The sequence below is a fragment of the Sus scrofa genome, chromosome 1 (genome assembly GCF_000003025.6).
Source record: "Sus scrofa isolate TJ Tabasco breed Duroc chromosome 1, Sscrofa11.1, whole genome shotgun sequence".
Taxonomy (NCBI): Eukaryota; Metazoa; Chordata; class Mammalia; order Artiodactyla; family Suidae; genus Sus; species Sus scrofa.
Genome location: NC_010443.5, coordinates 235,870,478 through 235,890,116, shown reverse-complemented (window position 1 = coordinate 235,890,116; position 19,639 = coordinate 235,870,478). Strand labels below are relative to the sequence as shown.

Below are 19,639 nucleotides of genomic sequence, written 5' to 3'. Positions count from 1 at the left end.
GTTGCAGGAAACCTCATTGATGTACATTTAAGCTTAGATATGGAAATTAGGGGAAGGCCATCTGGGTATCTGAGAATAAAGCTGACAGAGGAGATTGCAAATGCAAAGGTCCTGAGGCAGAGTACACTGCCTTGTAATTGGAAGTGCAAAGCAGCTGCAGTGGACAGCAAAGTTAAGGAAGCAAAGAAGTTGTAACTAGCTAAATCAGAGAGGGAAGTGGGGAATTTGTGTGTAGGAGCTGGCCATGTAGGGCAACTACAAGAACTTAGGCTTCACTCTGATTTGAGAAAATGTTGGAGAAGTTGTTTTGTTTTTAATTGAAGTTTTTCAGATACAATTCACATACAATGCAATGCACCTGCTTAAAGTGTAAATTCAATAATTTGTAGTATATTCACAGAATTGTGCAACTGTCACAATTTAGAACATTTTCATCACTGCTTCCCCATCCCCACCCTACCACAAAAACCCTGCACCCATTAGTAGTCAGTCCTCTCCCCCCAGCCTTAGACAACCACTACTTTACTTTGTAGATTTACTGTAAATGGAATAATATGTGCTATTTTGTTATTTATTGCCTTTTTTACTTAGCGTGTTTTTTTGTTTTTGTTTTTTTTTTCTATTTCTTTGGGCCGCTCCCGCGGCATATGGAGGTTCCCAGGCTAGAGGTCGAATCGGAGCTGTAGCCACTGGCCTATGCCAGAGCCACAGCGACGCGGGATCCGAGCTGTGTCTGCAACCTACACCATGGCTCACAGCAACGCCGGATCCTCAACCCACTGAGCAAGGGCAGGGACCGAACCCGCAACCTCATGGTTCCCAGTCGGATTCATTAACCACTGCGCCACGATGGGAACTCCCTTAGCGTGTTTTTTAAGTTTTATTCATGTAGTAGCATGTAGCAATACTCATCTTTTTTTTTTTTTTTGCCAAACACTATTCTATTGTATAGATATAGCATATTTTGTTCATCCATTCATCAATGAAGGGCATTTGTGTTGTTTCTACCTTTTGGCTATTATGATAATGCTACCATGAACCCTCGAGTGTGCAATTTTTTGTGTGAACACATGTTTTTCATTTCTCTTGGGTATAATACCTATGAGTGGAATTGCTGGGTCATATGGTAACTCTATGATTAACCTTCTGAAGAACTTGCTGGACTGTTTTCCAAAGTTGCATTTTACAATTCTAACAGCAGTGTATGAGGGTTCACATTTCTTCACACCTACGCCAATACTTGTTATTCACCTTTTTTATTACAGCCATCCTCGTGGGTCTGAGGTGGTATCTCCAGCATTCCCCTGATGGCTGATGATGTTGAGCATCTTCTTATGTGTTTATTGGTCATGCATCTATCTTTTGTGGAGAAATGTCCTTCATATCTTTGCTGATTTTAAAATTGGACTGTCTTTTTATTATTGCGTTGTAAGAATTAGTGAAAGACTTGGAGTTCCCGTAGTGGTGCAGTGGTTAAGGAATCCAACTTGGAACCATGAGGTTGCGGGTCCGAGCCCTGGCCTTGTTCAGTGGGTTAAGGATCTGGCGTTGCCGTGAGCTGTGGTGTAGGTTGCAGACGCGGCTCGGATCCCGCGTTGTTGTGGCTCTGGTGTAGGCCAGCAGCTACAGCTCCAATTAGACCCCTAGCCTGGGAACCTCCATATGCCTCGGGAGCGGCACTAGAAAAGGCAAAAAAAAAAAAAAAAAAAAAAAAAAAAGGCAAAAAAAAATTAGTGAAAGACTAGCAGAGAATGAATAAAAACGCATCAGTTGGAGTCAGCTTGGCAAAAAGGGGGTAATAAATACTGTCCTTATTTTATAGATGAGGTAATGCCCAGTAATGACAATGAGTGGCAGAGCTAGGACTTAAGCTAAGTTTGGTTCCAGAAGCACAGATCTTAGTCTTAACCAAGAATGGACAGTGGTTCCCAGAACTTTTTAGCTTAGTGCCTTGCCCCCAATGCTAAATTACCATAATCTCCCACCGATTCCTTCTCTGGCCAGCCCTGCGTTCCTTGCCGAACTTCCTCGGAGGCGCCAGCAGGTGGCGATGGGCATCCCTCGCGGGCTGCTCTATCCAGCGCACGCACCTCTGTGGTGCCAGGCCGCCGGCGCCGCCGCTGCACTTCCGGGCGCCGTTTAAGGTGAGCCAGGGTCTCCCCAAACCCCCTTAAGCTGCCTTTTCCCCTTAGTAAAGAACCCTCCCACCCCGCTCACAGAGGTCGCAGTCTGGCAGGTCTAGTACCCGGGTCTGGGTGCCTAGGCGGAGGCCGGGTGGCCATCGGAGGAGGTAGAGCCATCTGGACGATTGGTCCCGGCGAGGCCCAAACGCCTCAGAACCTCGCGCCTCTGCTCTGCTGCGCCGGAGAGCTCGCGCTTCTGGTCTCTTGGCGATCCTGGCAGTCCGGAAGCGGAGTAGGACTCCTTCCTTTCGTTCCCTCGAGCCCCGCCAGGCGGCGCCGTGAGCCTGGCCGGGATTCCCCCTGCGACTGCGAGCTTTGACCACCCCAGGGGTGTTGAAATTGGCGAGGAGAGAGGCGGAGAAACGGGCTGTCAGAAAGCAGTCTACCACTTGGAATAAGTTTCTCTCGTGGACTGTGTTTTCCATCATTAGGATCTCCTGGAGCACATGTGCAAATGCCTGTGCTGCATTGCCGAAGATCCTGATTCAGGGGATCTGGGGTGGCGCCTGGAAATCAGCATTTTAAAACAGCCGCTCCAGGTCGATGCCCATAGTCTGCGCACCTCACCTTCAGAAACTCTGGTATAACTGGTGGAGAGGAACATTGCACTGGGTTGGCTATGGGAGTGTTTATCTTGAGGAAGACTTCCAAGAGGAAGTGATCCTAGCTGGGCTTTGTATTGAGAGACTAGAAAATCCACTGGTTCTTTGCTTTACAGTTATGAATTCCCTCCCCCGCCACCACCAGGATGCAGAAGATCTCAGTACTGCTCTTCCTGGCCTGGGTCAGCTTCCTCTTCTATGCCGGCATTGCTCTCTTCACCAGTGGCTTCCTGCTCACCCGATTGGAACTCAACAACCACAGCAGCTGCCAAGAGCCCCCAGGCCCCGTGTTCCTACCATGGGGGAGCCAAGGGGAGCCTGGGGCCTGCTGGATGGCTTCCCGATTCCCCCGGCTTGTGTTGGTGGTGATAGATGCTCTGCGATTTGACTTTGCAAAGCCCCAGTTCTCACACGTTTCTGGGGAACCTCCTGTCTCGTTGCCCTTCCTGGGCAAACTGAGTTCCTTGCAGAGGATCCTGGAAAGTCAGCCTCACCATGCCAGGCTCTACCAATCAAAAGTTGACCCCCCAACCACCACCATGCAGCGTATCAAGGCCCTCACCACCGGCTCACTGCCAACCTTTGTTGATGCCGGCAGTAATTTTGCCAGCTATGCCATAGCAGAAGACAATCTCATTAAGCAGCTTACCAGCACAGGTTAGTCTGGGCCTCTTTGGAGGCCAGGAGTACCTTGGCGAATTTCTTCCTTAGAAGTAGCCAGAACTCTGGGTGCCCAGCTGCATGTTTAACTAGGAGTACAGAGAAGGAGAGTTACAACCCTGCATGCTGGGAGTGCAGGTCCGGGCTTTGTCCTTCTGGAGTTTCTAATCTGCTTGGGGTATTGGTTTTACTTTGGGAGAGCTCTCAGTAAAGGGGCAGGGGAAAGACCCAAGAGAAGATGTGGGTCTAAGAGTTCCCTTCGTGGCTCAGTGGTTAACGAATCTGACTAGAAACCATGAGGTTGCAGGTTCGATCCCTGGCCTTGCTCAGTGGGTTAAGGATCCGGCATTGCCATGAGCTGTGGTGTAGGTTACAGATGCGGCTCGGATCCTGTGTTGCTGTGGCTCTGGTGTAGCCGGTGGCTACAGCTCCAATTAAACCCCTAGCCTGGGAACCTCCATATGCTACAGGAGCGGCCCAAGAAATGGCAAAAAAAAAAAAAAAAAAAAAAAGATGTGGGTTTAGTGTTCTCACAAGTGAGGAGAGATCAGAGGGTCCAGGCTCTGTCCACTCACTGACTGGGAAAAAGGAAGGTGTACCAGGAAAAACAGAAAAACAGATAGCCAGGGATTGAGAACTAGCACAGCTTTTTGTAGGAATAAGGAATAAGTGGTCTGGGTGGTACATGGTTATCAGGGCAAGCTTCCTGGCAGAAAATTTTAGGCCTTGAAGGATAAAGAGTTGTTGGATGGACCTGCTGTGACTCAGTGCATGGTTTGGATTCTGATAGATCTGTAGAAGGTCCCTCCTGTTCCCCGTCCTCTGACTCCTGCTCCGGCTATGACTCACTCTTGTGTCTTTGTAGGAAGGCGTGTGGTCTTCATGGGAGATGAAACTTGGAATGATCTTTTTCCTGGAGCTTTCTCCCAAGCTTTCTTCTTCCCATCATTTGATGTCCGAGACCTGCACACAGTGGACAGTGGTATCCTGGAACGTCTCTACCCAACCAGTGAGCATGGGGCCAGAGACAGGCCTAAAACTAGGAGCTGGGGAGGGCTGCTTCAGTCCACAAATTCTGTGTGCAATGGCCTGGACTTGTTCCTGAACGTAGGAGCATCAGAACCTAGGTGGAGTTGAGGAGTGAGCCTTAGTCCCCTGTGCTCACGTTCTCTCTTCTACAGTGGACAGTGGTGAATGGGATGTGCTGATTATTCACTTCCTGGGTGTGGATCACTGTGGCCACAAGCATGGACCTCACCATCCTGAAATGGCCAAGAAACTTAGCCAAATGGACCAAGTGATCCAGTGAGTGTGGATGTTGGCTGGGGGTGGGGATGGGTTTGTGAATGAGAATGTCATGGTATGTGGTCCCAAGCAAGAGAAAAAAAAAATCTTATTTAGAGCCTCTTTCCTAGCTGAATTATGTCTTCTCTCGGCCTTTTTCTGAAGCTAGGGGCCCCGTTCATTTTGAGTAACCCCGTGTGTGGTTTGGGTCATGACCAAAGAGGTGTCATTTTGCCAGAGATATAGGTCCTTCTAATGGAAGTTCTGGCTGGGACTGAATGGGGCCCTCAGAAAAATCTTTATCCATCTCTACTCCTGACACATTTCTTGGCCCCAGGGGACTTGTGGAGCATCTGGAGAATGACACACTGCTGGTGGTGACTGGGGACCATGGGATGACCACGAATGGGAACCATGGAGGAGACAGTGAGCTGGAGAACTCGGCTGCACTTTTTTTGTATAGTCCCACAGCCCTCTTTCCCAGTGCCCCACCCGAGGTGAGGCCTGAGATGTGCTTTGTGTGGTTTCCTGCTGTTCAGCCCACATCATGATCAGAGTATCCTTGTGGATCCCTCCAATTTAAGCCCCCAGGTTCATGACCCTGGGCATCCCCCATTCTTATTTCCTACCTAGGCCCCTACACCTTCCATCCCAGACACTGACCTCAGCTCTTTGGTGAACCCGTTGACCCCTGTCTTTGGTCTTTAGGAGCCAGAGGTGATCCCTCAAATCAGCCTTGTGCCTACACTGGCCCTGCTGCTGGGCCTGCCCATCCCATTTGGGAACATCGGGGAGGTAATAGCTGAGGTGTTCTCAGAGGTCGAAGACTCTCAGCCTCACTTCTCTGCTCTGGCCCAAGCCTCAGCTCTCCATCTCAATGCCCAGCAGGTAGGTAATGGGCTAGGCTCCTAGGCAACAGAGTTAGGTTGGGCATGGGAGAAGCATAATGACCCACTCTCTTGTCCTTTGTTCAGTCTTAATCCCATATTCCATAGCCATGTCCTCCCTCTGGATGAAGTTTGGGTCCCGGGCAGAGTTTGGGTCCCTGATTTCCAGATACCCCCCTTTGGTGATACCTATCCTTGCCTCTGTCCCAATTTATGTCTCTAAGCTTTAACCGTTGGTCTCTGATCTTTTCTGCCAGGTGTCCCGTTTTCTTCACACCTACTCAGCTGTTGCTCAGGATCTCCAAATTAAGGAGCTTCATCGGCTGCAGAACCTCTTCTCCAAGGCTTCTGCTGACTACCAGCAGCTTCTGCAGAGCCCTCAGGGGGCTGAGGCAGCACTGCAGACTGTGATTACTGAGCTGCAGCAGTTCCTGCGGGGAGTTCGGGCCATGTGCATTGAGTCTTGGGCTCGTTTTTCTCTGGTCCGCATGGCAGGGGGTGCTGCTCTCTTGGCTGCTACCTGCTTTCTCTGCCTACTGGTATCCCAGTGGGCAGCATCCCCGGGTTTCTCTTTCCATCCTCTCTCAATCCCCATGGCCTGGGGTCTGATTGGGGCCATAGTGTGTGCTGGATTCCTGGCAGCTACTGGATTGAAGCTGGATTTAGTGGTTCTAGGGGCCATGGCTGCAGTGGGCTCACTCCTGCCTTGTCTGTGGAAAGTCTGGATTGGCTGGGGATCCAAGAGGCCCCTGGCAGCCCTCCTTCCCATGCCTGAGCCTGTCCTGTTACTCCTGCTCATTCGCTTTGCTGGTTTCTTCTCTGACAGCTTTGTTATAGCTGAGGCCAGGGCCGCCCCCTTCCTTTTGGTCTCACTCATCTTGCTCCTGGTTGCCCAACTTCACTGGGAGGGCAAGCTCCTACCACCTAAGCTAGTCACAGTACCCCGTTTTGGCTTTTTGACCCCAACAGGCCCCCCACGGCACAATGGCTTGCATACCCTGGGGCTTGGAGGTGGGTTGCTTTTATGTATAAGGCTAGCTGGGCTTTTTCACCGCTGCCCTGAAGAGACACCTGCTTGTAGCTCCTCACCCTGGCTGAGTCCCCTGGCGTCCATGGTGGGTGGTCGAGCCAAGAATTTGTGGTATGGAGCTTGTGTGGGGGCGCTGGTGGCCCTGTTAGCCGCTGTGCGCCTGTGGCTTCGCCGCTATGGTAATCTCAAGAGCCCTGAGCCCCCTGTGCTCTTTGTGCGCTGGGGGCTGCCCCTAATGGTACTCGGCACTGCTGCCTACTGGGCACTGGCATCGGGGGCAGATGAAGCACCCCCACGTCTCCGGGCCCTGGTTGCTGGGGCATCAGTTATGTTGCCTAGGGCTGTGGCAGGGTTGGCGGCTTCAGGGCTCATGCTGCTGCTCTGGAGGCCTGTGACGGTGCTGGTGAAAGCTTCGACGGGCGCTCCAAGGACCAGGACTATCCTCACTCCCTTCTCAGGCCCCCCCACATCTCAGGCTGACCTGGATTACGTGGTTCCTCAAATCTACCGACATATGCAGGAGGAGTTCCGGGGCCGACTAGAGAGAACCAAATCTCAGGGCCCCCTGACAGTGGCTGCCTATCAGTTGGGGAGTGTCTACTCAGCGGCTGTGGTCACGGCCCTCACCTTCTTGGCCTTCCCACTTCTGCTATTGCATGCAGAGCGCATTAGCCTTGTGTTCCTGCTTCTGTTTCTGCAGAGCTTCCTTCTCCTGCATCTGCTTGCTGCTGGGATACCCATCACCACCCCTGGTAAATACATATCTCAGCCCTGATTCATCCAAGGACAGTAGTGATGTGAGTTCGGCCCCTCTAAATTTTCGGGGAGGTGTTGCTCCTCAGGTTCTTCACATTGACACGGGGTCTCAGGCCCCAACAGTTGAGAGGGCCTTTCTGATGTCCTCTCTCTTATCTGCTGTAGCCAAGCTAATTGATCCCTACCATTGGCTTCCGAGGCCAGCAGGATTCATGGAAGAGGGAGACAAGCAGTACTCCAAGACTCAATTCATGTGGAAATGCTGCATCCTTATGAGGCATTTCCTGATTTTCCAGTGTTGAGAGTGGTGAATTGCGAGTATTTGATGTCATAGCGAGCTGTGTGTATGTGAGAGAGAAAGGTTGACTGCAGATTAGAGCATCGGGGCTTTGTGCCATGGAAGGAATTAGAATAACAGAATGTTGACTATTAGAAGTTCGGGGTGATGGCGTGCATGTATGTAAGAGAATTAGCACTGAAGTAATAGGTGTGTACAATCTTGGGGCAGGGGGCGGTGGACAAGACTGTAAAGAGGCATATCTCTTCTCCCAGGTCCTTTTACTGTGCCATGGCAGGCAGTCTCTGCTTGGGCCTTCATGGCCACACAGACCTTCTATTCCACGGGCCACCAGCCTGTCTTTCCAGCCATCCATTGGCATGCAGCCTTCGTGGGAGTCTCAGAGGGTCCTGGCTTTACCTGGCTGTCTGCTTTGCTGGTGGGATCCAACACCTTTGCCTCCCATCTCCTCTTTGCAGGTACTTCCACCTTCCTCCCTGGCTTCCATTGTTTACTCTGGCTTTGTGGAAGGAAAGGAAACCCCTGGATTTGAGCGGGGTGTGTGTGTGGGGGGGGAATGTGATTTTGTTAGATCTTTGGCACACCTTGGCCTATTGCTAATTGGAGGTTGAACCACTTAAGGTAGTTGGGGGCCAGGGTGGCCTGGTCCCTGGGTCCTCCATTGATTCTAGCCCTGCCTTCCCCCGAGGCAGTAGGTTGCCCATTGCTCCTGCTCTGGCCCTTTTTGTGTGAGAGTCAAGGGCCCCGGAAGAGGCGGCAGCCCCCAGGGAATGAAGCTGAGGCCACAGTCAGGCCTGAGGAGGAGGAGGAGCCATTGATGGAGATGCGGCTCCGGGATGCGCCTCACCACTTCAATGCAGCGCTGCTGCAGCTGGGCCTCAAGTACCTCTTTGTCCTTGGTATTCAGGTGGGTGCAGGAGAGAGATCCTAGAGTTAGTGATGTCACATTTTTTCTTTCATACTTTGCCAAAACTCTAGGAAGGAGCCTTGACTGAGGTATAGATAAATGAAGTGGTTGCCAAAGGCCAGTGGTCTCAAATGGCAGAATCTGGGTCTCCTTCATCCTAGTCTTGGATTATTTCCTCTCTGCAAGCTAGATCTGGACCCTGATGCTTGCATTTGGGGATTTCTCCATTAATGGAAAAGCTGAGGATTCTTTCCCAAGCTGTGATCATGGATCCGCCTTTCCTTCAGAGGCAGAAGGTGTGACTCTGACATTTCCTCCATCCTGGAGGCCAAGCCTGAGTGTCAGCAGCACAGATGAATAGTGCTTGCCCAAGATCACGGAGCACGTCATGATGGAGCCAGGAAAAGAATTAGGTCTCCTAACTCCAAGCCCAGGATTTTTTTCACTCACATGCACTACTTTCCTCCCCTCACATTCTTTTTTTTTTTTTTTTTTTTTTTTTCTGTCTTTTTGCTTATTTCTTTGGGCCGCTCCCGCGGCATATGGAGGTTCCCACGCTAGGGGTCGAATTGGAGCTGTAGCTACTGGCCTACGCCAGAGCCACAGCAATGCGGGGTCCGAGCCGCGTCTGCAACCTACACCACAGCTCACGGCAACGCCGGATCCTTAACCCACTGAGCAAGGTCAGGGATTGAACCCGCAACCTCATGGTTCCTAGTCGGATTCGTTGACCACTGCGCCACGACGGGAACTCCCTCCCCTCACATTCTTCATATGGGTCTATGGCAACTCTCTATTTGATCTGCCTCCTCCTCCCCTTCCTGAATAACTTGATTCCTCCTCTCTTCCTTTAGATTCTGGCCAGTGCCTTGGCAGCCTCCATCCTCCGCAGGCATCTCATGGTCTGGAAGGTGTTTGCCCCCAAGTGAGTGAGGTTGTTTCCCAAGTATCGGTGTGGGAGAGGGTGAAGCTTGGAGCAAACAATGAACATCCAGAGTGGACAAGGTTTTGTCTCACAGGGAAGAGGATCTGGAGTTACTGGGGCATTTGGGATTCTCCACCTTTCTTTGCAGGTTCATTTTTGAGGCCATGGGCTTCATTGTGAGCAGCGTGGGACTTTGCCTGGGCATAGCTTTGGTGATGCGAGTGGATGGTGCTGTGAGCTCTTGGTTCAGGCAGTTAGTTCTGTCCCACCAGAGAGCTGGAGAACAATCTAGCCTGGTCTATACGGGTGCTGGATCATCTGCAAGAGAGGCTCAGTCATACCTCTTACCGTCATGTAGCCAGGAGCTACTGGTATCTGGGACTTCATCATTTTGTAACTCAAAATCATAGTGGGGCCTAATCCCTGACTCCTGCTCTGGATATCTGAGGGACTGGGGGGCTGTCTCCTAAGCAGAATAAAATAACAATGTAAATATGTGTGTCTGAGGTGTAGGGGAGCCCCCCCTGTCCTGTAGGGGATACTATGGGGGGAGGGGGAGAGTCAGTCTCCCCTCTCCCAGGCACAGATGGGATCAGTCATCTTATGCAGACCTGGCTGTACCAGAGAACCTTTGGAAAGTGGTTACTGTTGTCGGAGTTCACTTCTCCCACCTCTTCCTGAATTACTACTATTATTCGACCTACCATTTTCCTTTGCCAGGCAATATATTTTATTGAATTCTTTCATTTTGGCCAGTAACAGAGATGCCTGAAAAGACAAGCCCAGGCATCACGGAACACATTGACTTCCATTGTCTCAGGCCCCAGTAGTAATGTGTCTCCTTCTCAACTGTGTCCTTTTACTTTTATTTATTTATTTATTTATTTTGTCTTTTTAGGGCCTCATTTGTGGCATATGGAGGTTCCCAGGCTAGGGGTTGAATCAGAGCTGTAGCTGCTGTCCTATGCCACAGCCACAGCAACGCAGGATCCCAGCCGCATCTGTGATCTCCACCACAGCTCACTGAGCAAGGCCAGGGATCACACCTGTGTCCTCACGGATGCTAGTCAGGTTCATTTCCGATGAGCCATGGCGGGAACTCCTCCTTTCACTTTAGAATACCCTTTGCTTTTCACTTCTGTGGAGGCCTCCCTAGTTTTCCAACCTTTTATCAGACCTACTTGCCCATCTAACAGTGTTCCACTTTGTCCCAGCGACCTCTGACTTGAAGCCAAAACTGTATGAATCTAACGTTCCACTCGCATGTCTCCTGTGCCTTCCATCTACCTCACTACTTCTTTGTTATGTTGAAGCGCTGGTATGAAATCCTCATGGAAACGTCCATCAAAGGAATGGGGAATAGGTACTGAGAAGAAAGGTCAGGACTAGGGTTTGAGGTTTGAGGGGGCCCAAGACAGGAGGAGATGAGACTACTGAAAGAAAGAAAAGTGATAAGCTATATGGTTTGCAAATAATTTCTCCCACTTTGTGATGACTTTAAATTTTCTTTTATTTCTTCTTAATTGAGGTATAGTTGACATCTTTGAATTTCCTTTGCCCCCCCAGCTTTGTGAGATATAGTTGGCATACATCACTGGATAAGTTTAAGGTGTACTGCCTAATCTGCCTAATGCTTTGACTTACATCTTTGAATTTTCTTTTTTTTTTTTTTTCAGTTCTCTTCAAATTATTTTATTTATTTATTTTTAATTGATATTTCCCCAATACAATTTTTTTTCTACTGTACAGCATGGTGACTCAGTTACACATACATGTACACATTCTGTTTTTGCATATTATGCTCCATCATACCTGACTAGATACAGTTCCCAGTGCTACACAGCAGGATCTCATTGCACATCTTTGAATTTTCTTGATGCTATCTTTGTAGCACAAGAGTTTTTACTTTTAGTGAGATCCAGCTTATCCATTTTGAGTTGACCTTATGGATGGTAAGGGTCGCAGTTTGTCTCTTTTTTGCATTCGGATCTCCAGTTCTACCTACAGCTGTTGAAAGGATTGGGCAGGTACGTTCTGGCAGTGCAGACTGCTCAAGCACAGGGCTGCGCTGCCAGGTAGTCGGGCTCCATGGGGTTGAGCAGACTGTGGTGAGTGTGCTGGTGCTCCATGGTGAGCAGAGACAGGTTGGGCCGATTACCGAGGGCCTCCATCTCCAGTCAGTTCTTTTTGGAGACAGTTTCTGCTGGGGACGGACTTTTCGTGGCGGCCACCGGCGGTACTACAACTCCCAGCCTGCGTCGCGCGGATCAGCGCTCCGCGGCGAGGGAAGTCTGGGACAGGCCTGGCCGGCCCGCTGCGATCCGCGAATTCCGCTACGGAGATCAACTACAAGGCTTTGGCCTCCGGGAGGGCCGCGCAGGCCGGACGGCGAGCCGTACGACTTCTCCACTCAGACACGCCTCCAGCCTCTGGCCCGCCTCAGCCTTCCCCTCCGGTCTGGTCCCGAGTCTAGTCCCGACTCGTTTATTTCTTCCTGGAGTTTTCCGCGGAGAGTAACTCTTGAAGGCGACCAACCGCGGCCGAGCGTTTTGCTGGCCCGGCCAGCCAGAGGCGAGGGTGGAAGAGGCGGGAGTGAAAGTCCCGGAGGTCAGCTAGAAGACAGTTCGTTTCTGCGGGGAAGGGCAGGCTGCCCTGATTTGGAACCCCGAGGGGAACAAAGGAGCCTCGGCGGGGTGCGGAAGTGCACGGACCCCTCCCCGCTCAGCGGGGCCTTCCGGGGGCGGGGTGGGGGGGGCAGGCTTACCCTTCAGCAGTCCCTTTCAGGTGTCCGGGCCCAGCCTCGGCCACCATGGCTCACAAGACCCTTCTGGGCTCTTCAACATCCCATGACAGCTGCCTGGATCTGTGGAGGGAAAAGAATGACCAGCTAGTTCGACAGGCCAAGGTAATGTGATTGCTGAGATCCTTACTTAGCAACCCCCAAATACCAGAAAAAGGGTATGCTGTGGATTTACCATCACCATTGGGGAGGGGCTGAACTCGACCTCCCCCAAAGAGCCAGAAGTGGCAGGAGGATGTCGTCCCTTGTCACAGCTGAAATGGGAGAGAGAAGGGCTGGTCTTCAGTGATGCCTGACTCACATTTGGCAGGTTGCTCAGAACTTGAGTCTGTCTCTGAGAAGACAGCAGTTGGTTCAAGATGTACTGGAAGGACTCAGGGGACTCCTCCATAGTTTACAGGGTAAGTAGGGCCTTCCTCCTCCTCCTCCACAGCCAGAGACAATTCCTCTTCTGCATTTCTGGGATTGAGGTGATTACTCAGGGGGCAGGAGGCCCTGTTTAAGGCATGGACAGGACTGAATGGAATCATCTTTGTTTAGATGAATCTCCTTTTCTTTATTTTTTAACTTTTCTCTCTCTCTCTCTCTTTTTTTTTTTTTTTTTTTTTTTTTTTTTTTGCTTTTCTTAGGGTTGCACCCACGGCTATGGAGGTTCCCAAGCTAAGGGTCCAATCGGAGCTACTACTGCCCGCCTATACCACAGCCACAGCAACGTGGGATCCGAGCCGCGCCTGTGACCTACACCACAGCTCACGGCAACGCTGGATCCTTAACCCACTGAGTGAGGGCAGGGATCAAACCTGCAACCTTATGGTTCCTAGTTGGATTCATTTCTGCTCTGCCACAACGGGAATGCCTCCTTCTTTTCTCTCTCTCTCTCACACACACACAGCAGTAGCTGCAGCAGCAGCAGCAGCAACAGCAGCATTCGAAGAAGTGGTTTCCAGGATAGTCTGTTTGGAAAACTTTCTGCCCTTTCCCTACTCTGTCCAAAGAGTGGGTTCTTTACTGAGGCCATTTTGGTTGGAGTGGAGTCATCTCTTGAGTTGAGGTCTTGTTCAAGGAATAAGATCTTTCACCAGAGTGTGGTCTGTGAGACCAGCATTTGTTGCTCCAGGGCTCCCAGCGACTGTTTCTGTTCTCCCCTTGGAACTGACTGTTATCTGCAACTTCATTACCCTGAGGGCAAGCCTGGCCCAGGGTTTCACTGAGGACCTGGCACCAGATATCCAGCGGGGCCTAGAGAGAGGTAAGGGCCGGAGACTGCCTCCCATGCCCCTTCCAGCCTCAGTATGGGATTAAGTCCTTGCAAGGGGGCTAGGAGGAGCAACATAATCTGTCATCTCTATGGAGATGCCCTTCTCTGATCCTCTGTGAGCTCCTCAGACCAGGAGCACCTTTGTGACATTTGCAGAAAAGGAAAGCCCACTTCAGCTATATCTGTATGTATACTCTACAGTACTGGAGACCCAGGAGCAGCAGGAAGCCAGGCTGGAACACAGGCTCAGGGGGCTGTGGGATTCTGTCCTTCATGTTTCCTCCCTTCTGCCGGAGCTGCTCCCTGCCCTTCATCACCTGGCTGGCCTGCAGGCTGCCCTCTGGCTGAGTACTGACCGTCTTGAGGACCTGACCTTGTTGCTGCAGACCCTGAATGGCAGCGAGGTAATTTGGATGGTGATTTGGGTGTAAGGATCTCTTTTCTCCTGCACCCCCTCCCAGCTGCAGTGTCATCATTATGTGCTGGGGAGGCTGCTGGGTTGGAGTTAAGAAGATGCAGATTCTCTCAGGGAGTCTTAGGTTACCTTGCTCTGGTTGGTCCCTCGTTGGAGGGATTCTCTTGGGAACATTTTTTTTTAAGTACCTTGATTATCTTGGGTAGGATTAGGGCTCTCATGACCTTGTTAAAGTTACCTCCCAGCCTCAGGCTTTTCATCAGTAGCACAAACATAGTCCTTGCCCTGTGTCCTCATGGGTTTACTCTGAGTGAGGAGACTCAGAATAGATCATCACTGGAGTTTCCGTTGTGCTCAGCAGGTTAAGGACCCGACATTGTCTCTGCAAGGATGTAGGTTTGATCCCTGACCTCACCCAGTGGCTTAAGGATCCAGCATGGTGTAAAAGCTTCGGCATAGGTCACAGATGTGGCTTGGATCTGTTGTTTCCATGGCTGTGGCGTAGCCCCAGCTACAGCTCCAATTTGACCCCTATCCTGGGAGCTTCAATATGCTGCAGGTGTGGCTGTTAAAAAAAAAAAAAAAAAAAAAAAACAATAGATCATCACTACCATCACTACCCCAGGTTTTTCTCCCTCCTTTATCCTTGCCTCACAGCTATCAATCTCTTAGAATTGAGGGGACACGAATCAGGAGGACCCTTGAGTTCAAAGTCCAGGCAGAATAGACTGAGGTAGAAGGATGGATACTGACAGGCCTAGAACCTCCGATCGTCCTTTTTTCCCCAGAGCAGTGCCTCTGAGGAACTGCTGCTGCTTCTAAAAACTTGGAGGCCCCCAGTTGAGACGTCCGATGCTCCATTGACTCTGCAGGATGCTCGAAGCTTGAGGGATGTCCTTCTGACAGCATTTGCCTATCGCCAAGGTCAGCTAGCAGTCTTACTGGTCCCTTCCTCCCAACCTGTTTTAAGGTGTCCTCTGGGCTCATGTCTTTCCTGAAATGTACCATTTGGCTCAGTAGAGCTTCTCTGTGCTCTTCTTCCCCATCATGCCCCCGCAACCCCCGTCCTGTTTGGCCTCTGAAAGCTTACAGCCTGATTGCCCATAGGCCTTCGGGAGTTGATCACAGGGAGCCTACCCAGGGCACTGAGCAGCCTCCATGAAGCGGCCTCAGGTCTGTGCCCACGGCCTGTGTTGGTCCAAGTGTACACAGCCCTAGCGACCTGTCTTCGTAAGATGGTAAAGGCAGTCCTAGGGTGGGTTGGGGAAGCCATGAGTGTTATGGGCAGCTTCCTACTTTGTAAGGGTAGCTGAGGCTTGTGTCCTCTCCCCCCTCTAGGGCAAGCCACAGAGAGCTCTGCTGTACTTGGTTGAAGCCGTGAAAGGGGAATCAATCTGGGGTCCTCCACTTCTGGAGGCCTCCAGGCTATATCAGCAACTGGGGAACACAGCAGCAGAGATTGAGAGTCTGGAGCTGCTGGTTGAGGTAAGGAACTATGCCAGGTGACGATATGGGGACCCGAGTTTCTTGTGTTGGAAGTAGAAGGAAGTATGGTTCCCAAGGACTGTAGACATGCTTTCTTCTTTTTCTTTCTTTTTTTCTTTTTTCACTTTCTTCTTTTTAAAATTGTTTTCGGCTGCAGTCAACCTATGGAGTTCCCAGGCCAGGAACTGACTCTAAGCCACAGCTTCGACCTACACCGCAGCTGCAGCAACGCCAGATCCTTAACCTACTGTGTTGGGCCAGAGATTGAAGCCGTGCCACCGCAGAGACAATGTTGGATCCTTAGAACTCCTTTTTGTTTCTTTTAGGCCTTGAGTGTCACTCATATCCCTGAAGCCCCTCAGCTTCTCATTGAGGTGGAGTTACTACTCCCACCACCTGACCCAGCCTCACCTCTTCACTGTGGCACACAGAGCCAGGCCAAGTACCTGCTAGCAAGCCGATGCCTACAGACCAGAAGGTGAGTCTGCCTTGCTCACCTGAGCTTGTCTTCCCACTTCTTTCTTTTTTTTTTTTTTTTTTTTTTGGTCTTTTTGCCATTTCTTGGGCCGCTCCCCCAGCATATGGAGGTTCCCAGGCTAGGGGTCTACTTGGAGCTGTAGCTGCTGGCCTACACCAGAGCCACAGCAACGCGGGATCCGAGCCGCGTCTGCAACCTACACCACAGCTCACGGCAACGCCAGATCGTTAACCCACTGAGCAAGGGGCAGGGATCGAACCCGCAACCTCATGGTTCCTAGTCGGATTCGTTAACCACTGCACCATGATGGGAACTCCCCTCTTCCCACTTCTGATGCCTCCCCTGTGATGTGACTCTGCTGCTGTTCTTGTGGGTTGGGGGATGGATGAGCCAGGGGCAGGACATGGGTTCCCCCCTCTCAGCTTCCTGCCTTGCTGCTGGACCTGAACTGAGGACTCTTCACCCAGATACTAACCTCCTGTATCTTGAAAACTCTAAGGTATTCTCACAAATCCAGTCCGTAAGTAGGGTAGATGCATACTGAGCCAGTGTTGGAGTCCCAAGACCCCACCCTCCGTACTCCCCAGGGCCCTTAGCTGTGGCCTAAGGTGAGGCCCATGGGTTATGACCCTTCAGGGTAGAAGATGCTGCAGAACATTACCTGGACCTGCTAGCCCTGTTGCTGGATGGATCAGAGCCAAAGGTGGGTATGTGAAGTTGCTCTGCAATGTGGTGGCAGGGTTGGAATCTCCTTTGGAGGAAGGCAGGACTGCTGTTTTCTTGCTTTTGCTTTGTTGTTCTTCCTGTCCAATCTGGGGGACCAGACTGGGAAGGTTCCCAGAGCAAGCGGGTGTCCAGGTCAGCAAGCAATGGGTGGTCTTTGCACGATACCAGAATCTGAAGAGATTGGGGGTGGTGGCTCATGTCTCTTCAAGACACTGCATCCTCCTCCCACCCTAGTTCTCCCCACCTCCGTGCCCCCCAGGGCCCTGTGTGCCTGAGGTGTTCTTGGAAGCAGCAGTAGCCCTGATCCAGGCCGGCCGAGCCCAGGATGCTTTGACCGTATGTGAGGAGCTCCTGAGCCGCACATCATCGCTGCTTCCCAAGAGGCCCCGGCTCTGGGAAGATGCCAGGAAAGGAACCAAAGAGTCACCACACTGCTCACCCTGGATCTCTGCCATCTACCTGCTTCAGGGCCAAGCTTGGGTGCAACTGGGGGCCCAAAAGGAGGCAGTTAGTGAATTTAGCCGGTGAGCGAACCCAGCAAGCCAACCAGGACTCTAGGGGAAATGTGGAGGGCTACTTTTCTAGTTGGGACCTGACTTGGTGAGCTCCGTTCTCACCTGCCCAACCCAGAGTTTCTGAGGGTTGACTCTTCTTTACCCCTGCTCTGTGTCCCACTTCAGGTGCCTTGAGCTGCTCTTCCAGGTCACACCCAAGGATAAAGAACCAGGTGATTTAGACGGTCAGTTTTCCTCTGTGGTGGTGGTGGATGTTGGTTCCCTTTCTGTGTGTTCCAGCCCACCAGGAGGGTTAAGAGAAAGGAACTCCAAAGGAACTCCAAACACAAGAGATAGAGAGGGGACTTGCGGTTTGGGTGACAGTGTGGCCAGGAACAAACGTTTTGACTTTGAGAGTGGTCCCCAGGGCCTGCTTCCAGCTGTGAGCATGGGTGTACGTCAGATGTGGTGCTACAACAGCTTCGGGCAGCTGCCCTGATTAGTCGTGGACTGGAATGGGTGGCCGGTGGCCAGGATAACAAAGCCCTACAAGACTTCCTCCTCAGTGTGCAGGTGTGCCCAGGTATGTACGCACGCACAACATCAGCTTTGCACAGATGCGTAAGAATAGAGAGGGCCATAACGGAGGGACCTGGATTAGTGTGAGGGTGATGTTCCTTGATAGAGGTGGATGGAGTTGTGCCTGTGTATATGTACGGATATACCTAGGTGTGCAGACACATAAGACATACAAATGTGTATGAAGGCCTTTTAGGAGTTCTGTAGTCTTCCTGATGTCTTGAGACACAAGGATGATAACTGTGCTGAGATTATGTCATACAGGAACAGGGTCAGCTGAGCCTTTTTTTCTGGGCGGGCAGTGCCCAGGGATAAGAATCAGGATGTTTAGGAGTTCCTGTTGTGGCTTAGTGGTTAATGAACCCAACTAGCATCCATGAGGACGCAGGTTTGATCCCTGACCTCGCTCAGTGGGTTAAGGATATACCGTTGCTTCCAGCTGTGGTGTAGGTTGCAGACTCGGCTCGGATCTGGCGTGGCTGTGACTGTGGCATAGGCCAGGGGCAACAGCTCTGATTCAACCCCCAGCCTGGGAACCTCCATATTGCCGTGGGGGCAGCCCTAAAAAGACTAATAAAATAAAATAATGTTTAAGTCTGTGTCAAGTTCTAAGGCTCTGTACTCTGGGGTGGGCTACAGGTAATCAAGACGCTTCCTTTCACCTGCTTCAGACTCTAAGGAGGCTGGATCGGAGGGATGAGGCCATTGCTTTCTGGCAGAGGCTAGAAGCCCAAACTGACCTGCCACAAGAGAATGCTACATGGTGAGGCTGAGGGGCAGCTGGTGTCCTGGAGACCTTGGGCCTGTTGGGAGTGGTAGTGAATGAAAGGGAGGAAATGGCTGCCCAACTTTCTGCCTATCCTCCCTTAGACATCACCGTTTTTGCTTTCAGGTCTCTCCCCCTGTACCTAGAAACCTATTTGGACTGGATCCGTCCCCCTGACCGTGAAGCCCTTCTTGAGGAATTTCGGACATCTCTGCTCTAGACCTGTGACCTGAAGGTGCTATGTTTCCAAGAACCTGATCTTGGGCTTCAGTGAGCCACCTGTCAGGAGGGCTTTCTGCTAATACACTCCTTGGGGAGTGTGGCTAGAGCTGACCATTCCAATATAAGTCTGACATTAGAGAGGTTGGTGGTAGTCCTGCAAAATTTGTTCTAGTTACTGGTGTTCTGGTTCCAGAAAAAGCCCCTCTTCCAACAACAAGGCACTGACTTTATTGATAGTACCTTTTTTTCCTGTTTACCTTTTTATGTTTTGAATAAAATTTGATATCTATCTTCTGTCTGCTTACTGCACATACTTGAGTGGGAAGGCTCACAGCTGGCTGATTCAGCTGAGTGCGGGTTGTCTAAGATGCCCTCTCCCAATATCATCTATCTTATGATCCTCAGGAGAAAGGGCTACAGGAATCCTTACTCAGGAATCAGTGCCTTTAGTCCTTCTTGCCAAAAAGGCGAGTACCCCTGCAAACCCAGGATCCTAGGTGAGGCGACAGAATGAGTGGAGTTAGGTAGGTCTGGAAGGTGATTCTTAGAAGGAAGGGACAAGCAGACCTCTGAGTCTGTTAGAATGACACCTCACCCCCTCCCTAATCCAAATTTGGGATTCGATGGTCTTAGTCAAATGTGTCTCTATGGTTAGAGGGTAAAGGATGAATTAAGTCACCATACCACCAAAGCTGCCTGTTGAATATAGTCAGGGCAAGCTGGCATTTTGGGTCCAAGGTCATCAAGTCTCAGCAATGTTTTTTTTTTTTTTTTCTTCTGCTTTAGGCTCTATTGAATCTGTTTGTGTTCTGCGGTTGCTATTTTTTTTTCCTTTTTTTTTTTTTTTTGGCCTCGCCCATGGTAGGCATGCGGAAGTTCCTGGT

At 51.0% G+C, this 19,639-nt stretch overlaps 2 protein-coding genes across 9 annotated transcripts; both read left to right on the top strand.

Annotated features, from left to right (window-relative positions):
* On the top strand, window positions 1,779-10,029 carry PIGO (phosphatidylinositol glycan anchor biosynthesis class O). Of its 6 annotated transcripts, none has more exons than XM_003353561.4 (11): window positions 1,784-2,144; window positions 2,902-3,442; window positions 4,311-4,454; window positions 4,627-4,750; window positions 5,067-5,226; window positions 5,438-5,617; window positions 5,874-7,398; window positions 7,955-8,158; window positions 8,393-8,607; window positions 9,462-9,532; window positions 9,681-10,029. In XM_003353561.4, the coding sequence occupies exons 2-11, from the start codon at window positions 2,932-2,934 to the stop codon at window positions 9,940-9,942; spliced, it is 3,396 nt and encodes a 1,131-aa protein (XP_003353609.1). In that variant the 5' UTR covers window positions 1,784-2,144; window positions 2,902-2,931; the 3' UTR covers window positions 9,943-10,029. The 6 variants fall into 6 exon arrangements, 5 of the variants coding, with proteins under 5 accessions (XP_020921106.1, XP_003353609.1, XP_020921079.1 ...); XM_005654517.3 differs by lacking the exon at window positions 1,784-2,144 and adding an exon at window positions 2,629-2,764; XM_021065447.1 differs by lacking the exon at window positions 8,393-8,607 and having other exon boundaries at window positions 1,779-2,144; window positions 9,681-10,027.
* Window positions 10,513-19,044, top strand: FANCG (Fanconi anemia complementation group G). Of its 3 annotated transcripts, none has more exons than XM_003121983.6 (14): window positions 10,513-12,437; window positions 12,643-12,733; window positions 13,450-13,581; window positions 13,792-13,994; window positions 14,794-14,929; window positions 15,113-15,243; window positions 15,344-15,490; window positions 15,817-15,968; window positions 16,605-16,671; window positions 16,929-17,218; window positions 17,375-17,421; window positions 17,616-17,771; window positions 18,407-18,530; window positions 18,660-19,044. In XM_003121983.6, exons 1-14 carry the CDS (start codon window positions 12,342-12,344, stop codon window positions 18,751-18,753), a joined length of 1,866 nt encoding a protein of 621 aa, XP_003122031.3. In that variant the 5' UTR covers window positions 10,513-12,341; the 3' UTR covers window positions 18,754-19,044. The 3 variants fall into 3 exon arrangements, 2 of the variants coding, with proteins under 2 accessions (XP_003122031.3, XP_013849090.1); XM_013993636.2 differs by having other exon boundaries at window positions 11,287-12,437; window positions 17,375-17,433; XR_001306513.2 differs by having other exon boundaries at window positions 12,148-12,437; window positions 17,375-17,433; window positions 18,439-18,530; window positions 18,660-18,801.

What these genes read in the sequence shown, in the direction of transcription:
- PIGO (XM_003353561.4), top strand. Translation starts at nt 2,932, where the DNA reads ATGCAGAAGATCTCAGTACTGCTCTTCCTGGCCTGGGTCAGCTTCCTC. An exon ending in CAAATGGACCAAGTGATCCA is followed by an intron (nt 4,751 to 5,066) that starts GTGAGTGTGGAT and finishes TCTTGGCCCCAG; the next exon opens with GGGACTTGTGGAGCATCTGG. An exon ending in TTCCCAGTGCCCCACCCGAG is followed by an intron (nt 5,227 to 5,437) that starts GTGAGGCCTGAG and finishes TTTGGTCTTTAG; the next exon opens with GAGCCAGAGGTGATCCCTCA.
- FANCG (XM_013993636.2), top strand. Translation starts at nt 12,342, where the DNA reads ATGGCTCACAAGACCCTTCTGGGCTCTTCAACATCCCATGACAGCTGC. An exon ending in ACTCCTCCATAGTTTACAGG is followed by an intron (nt 12,734 to 13,449) that starts GTAAGTAGGGCC and finishes TTGTTGCTCCAG; the next exon opens with GGCTCCCAGCGACTGTTTCT. An exon ending in GCAGTTAGTGAATTTAGCCG is followed by an intron (nt 17,219 to 17,374) that starts GTGAGCGAACCC and finishes GTCCCACTTCAG; the next exon opens with GTGCCTTGAGCTGCTCTTCC.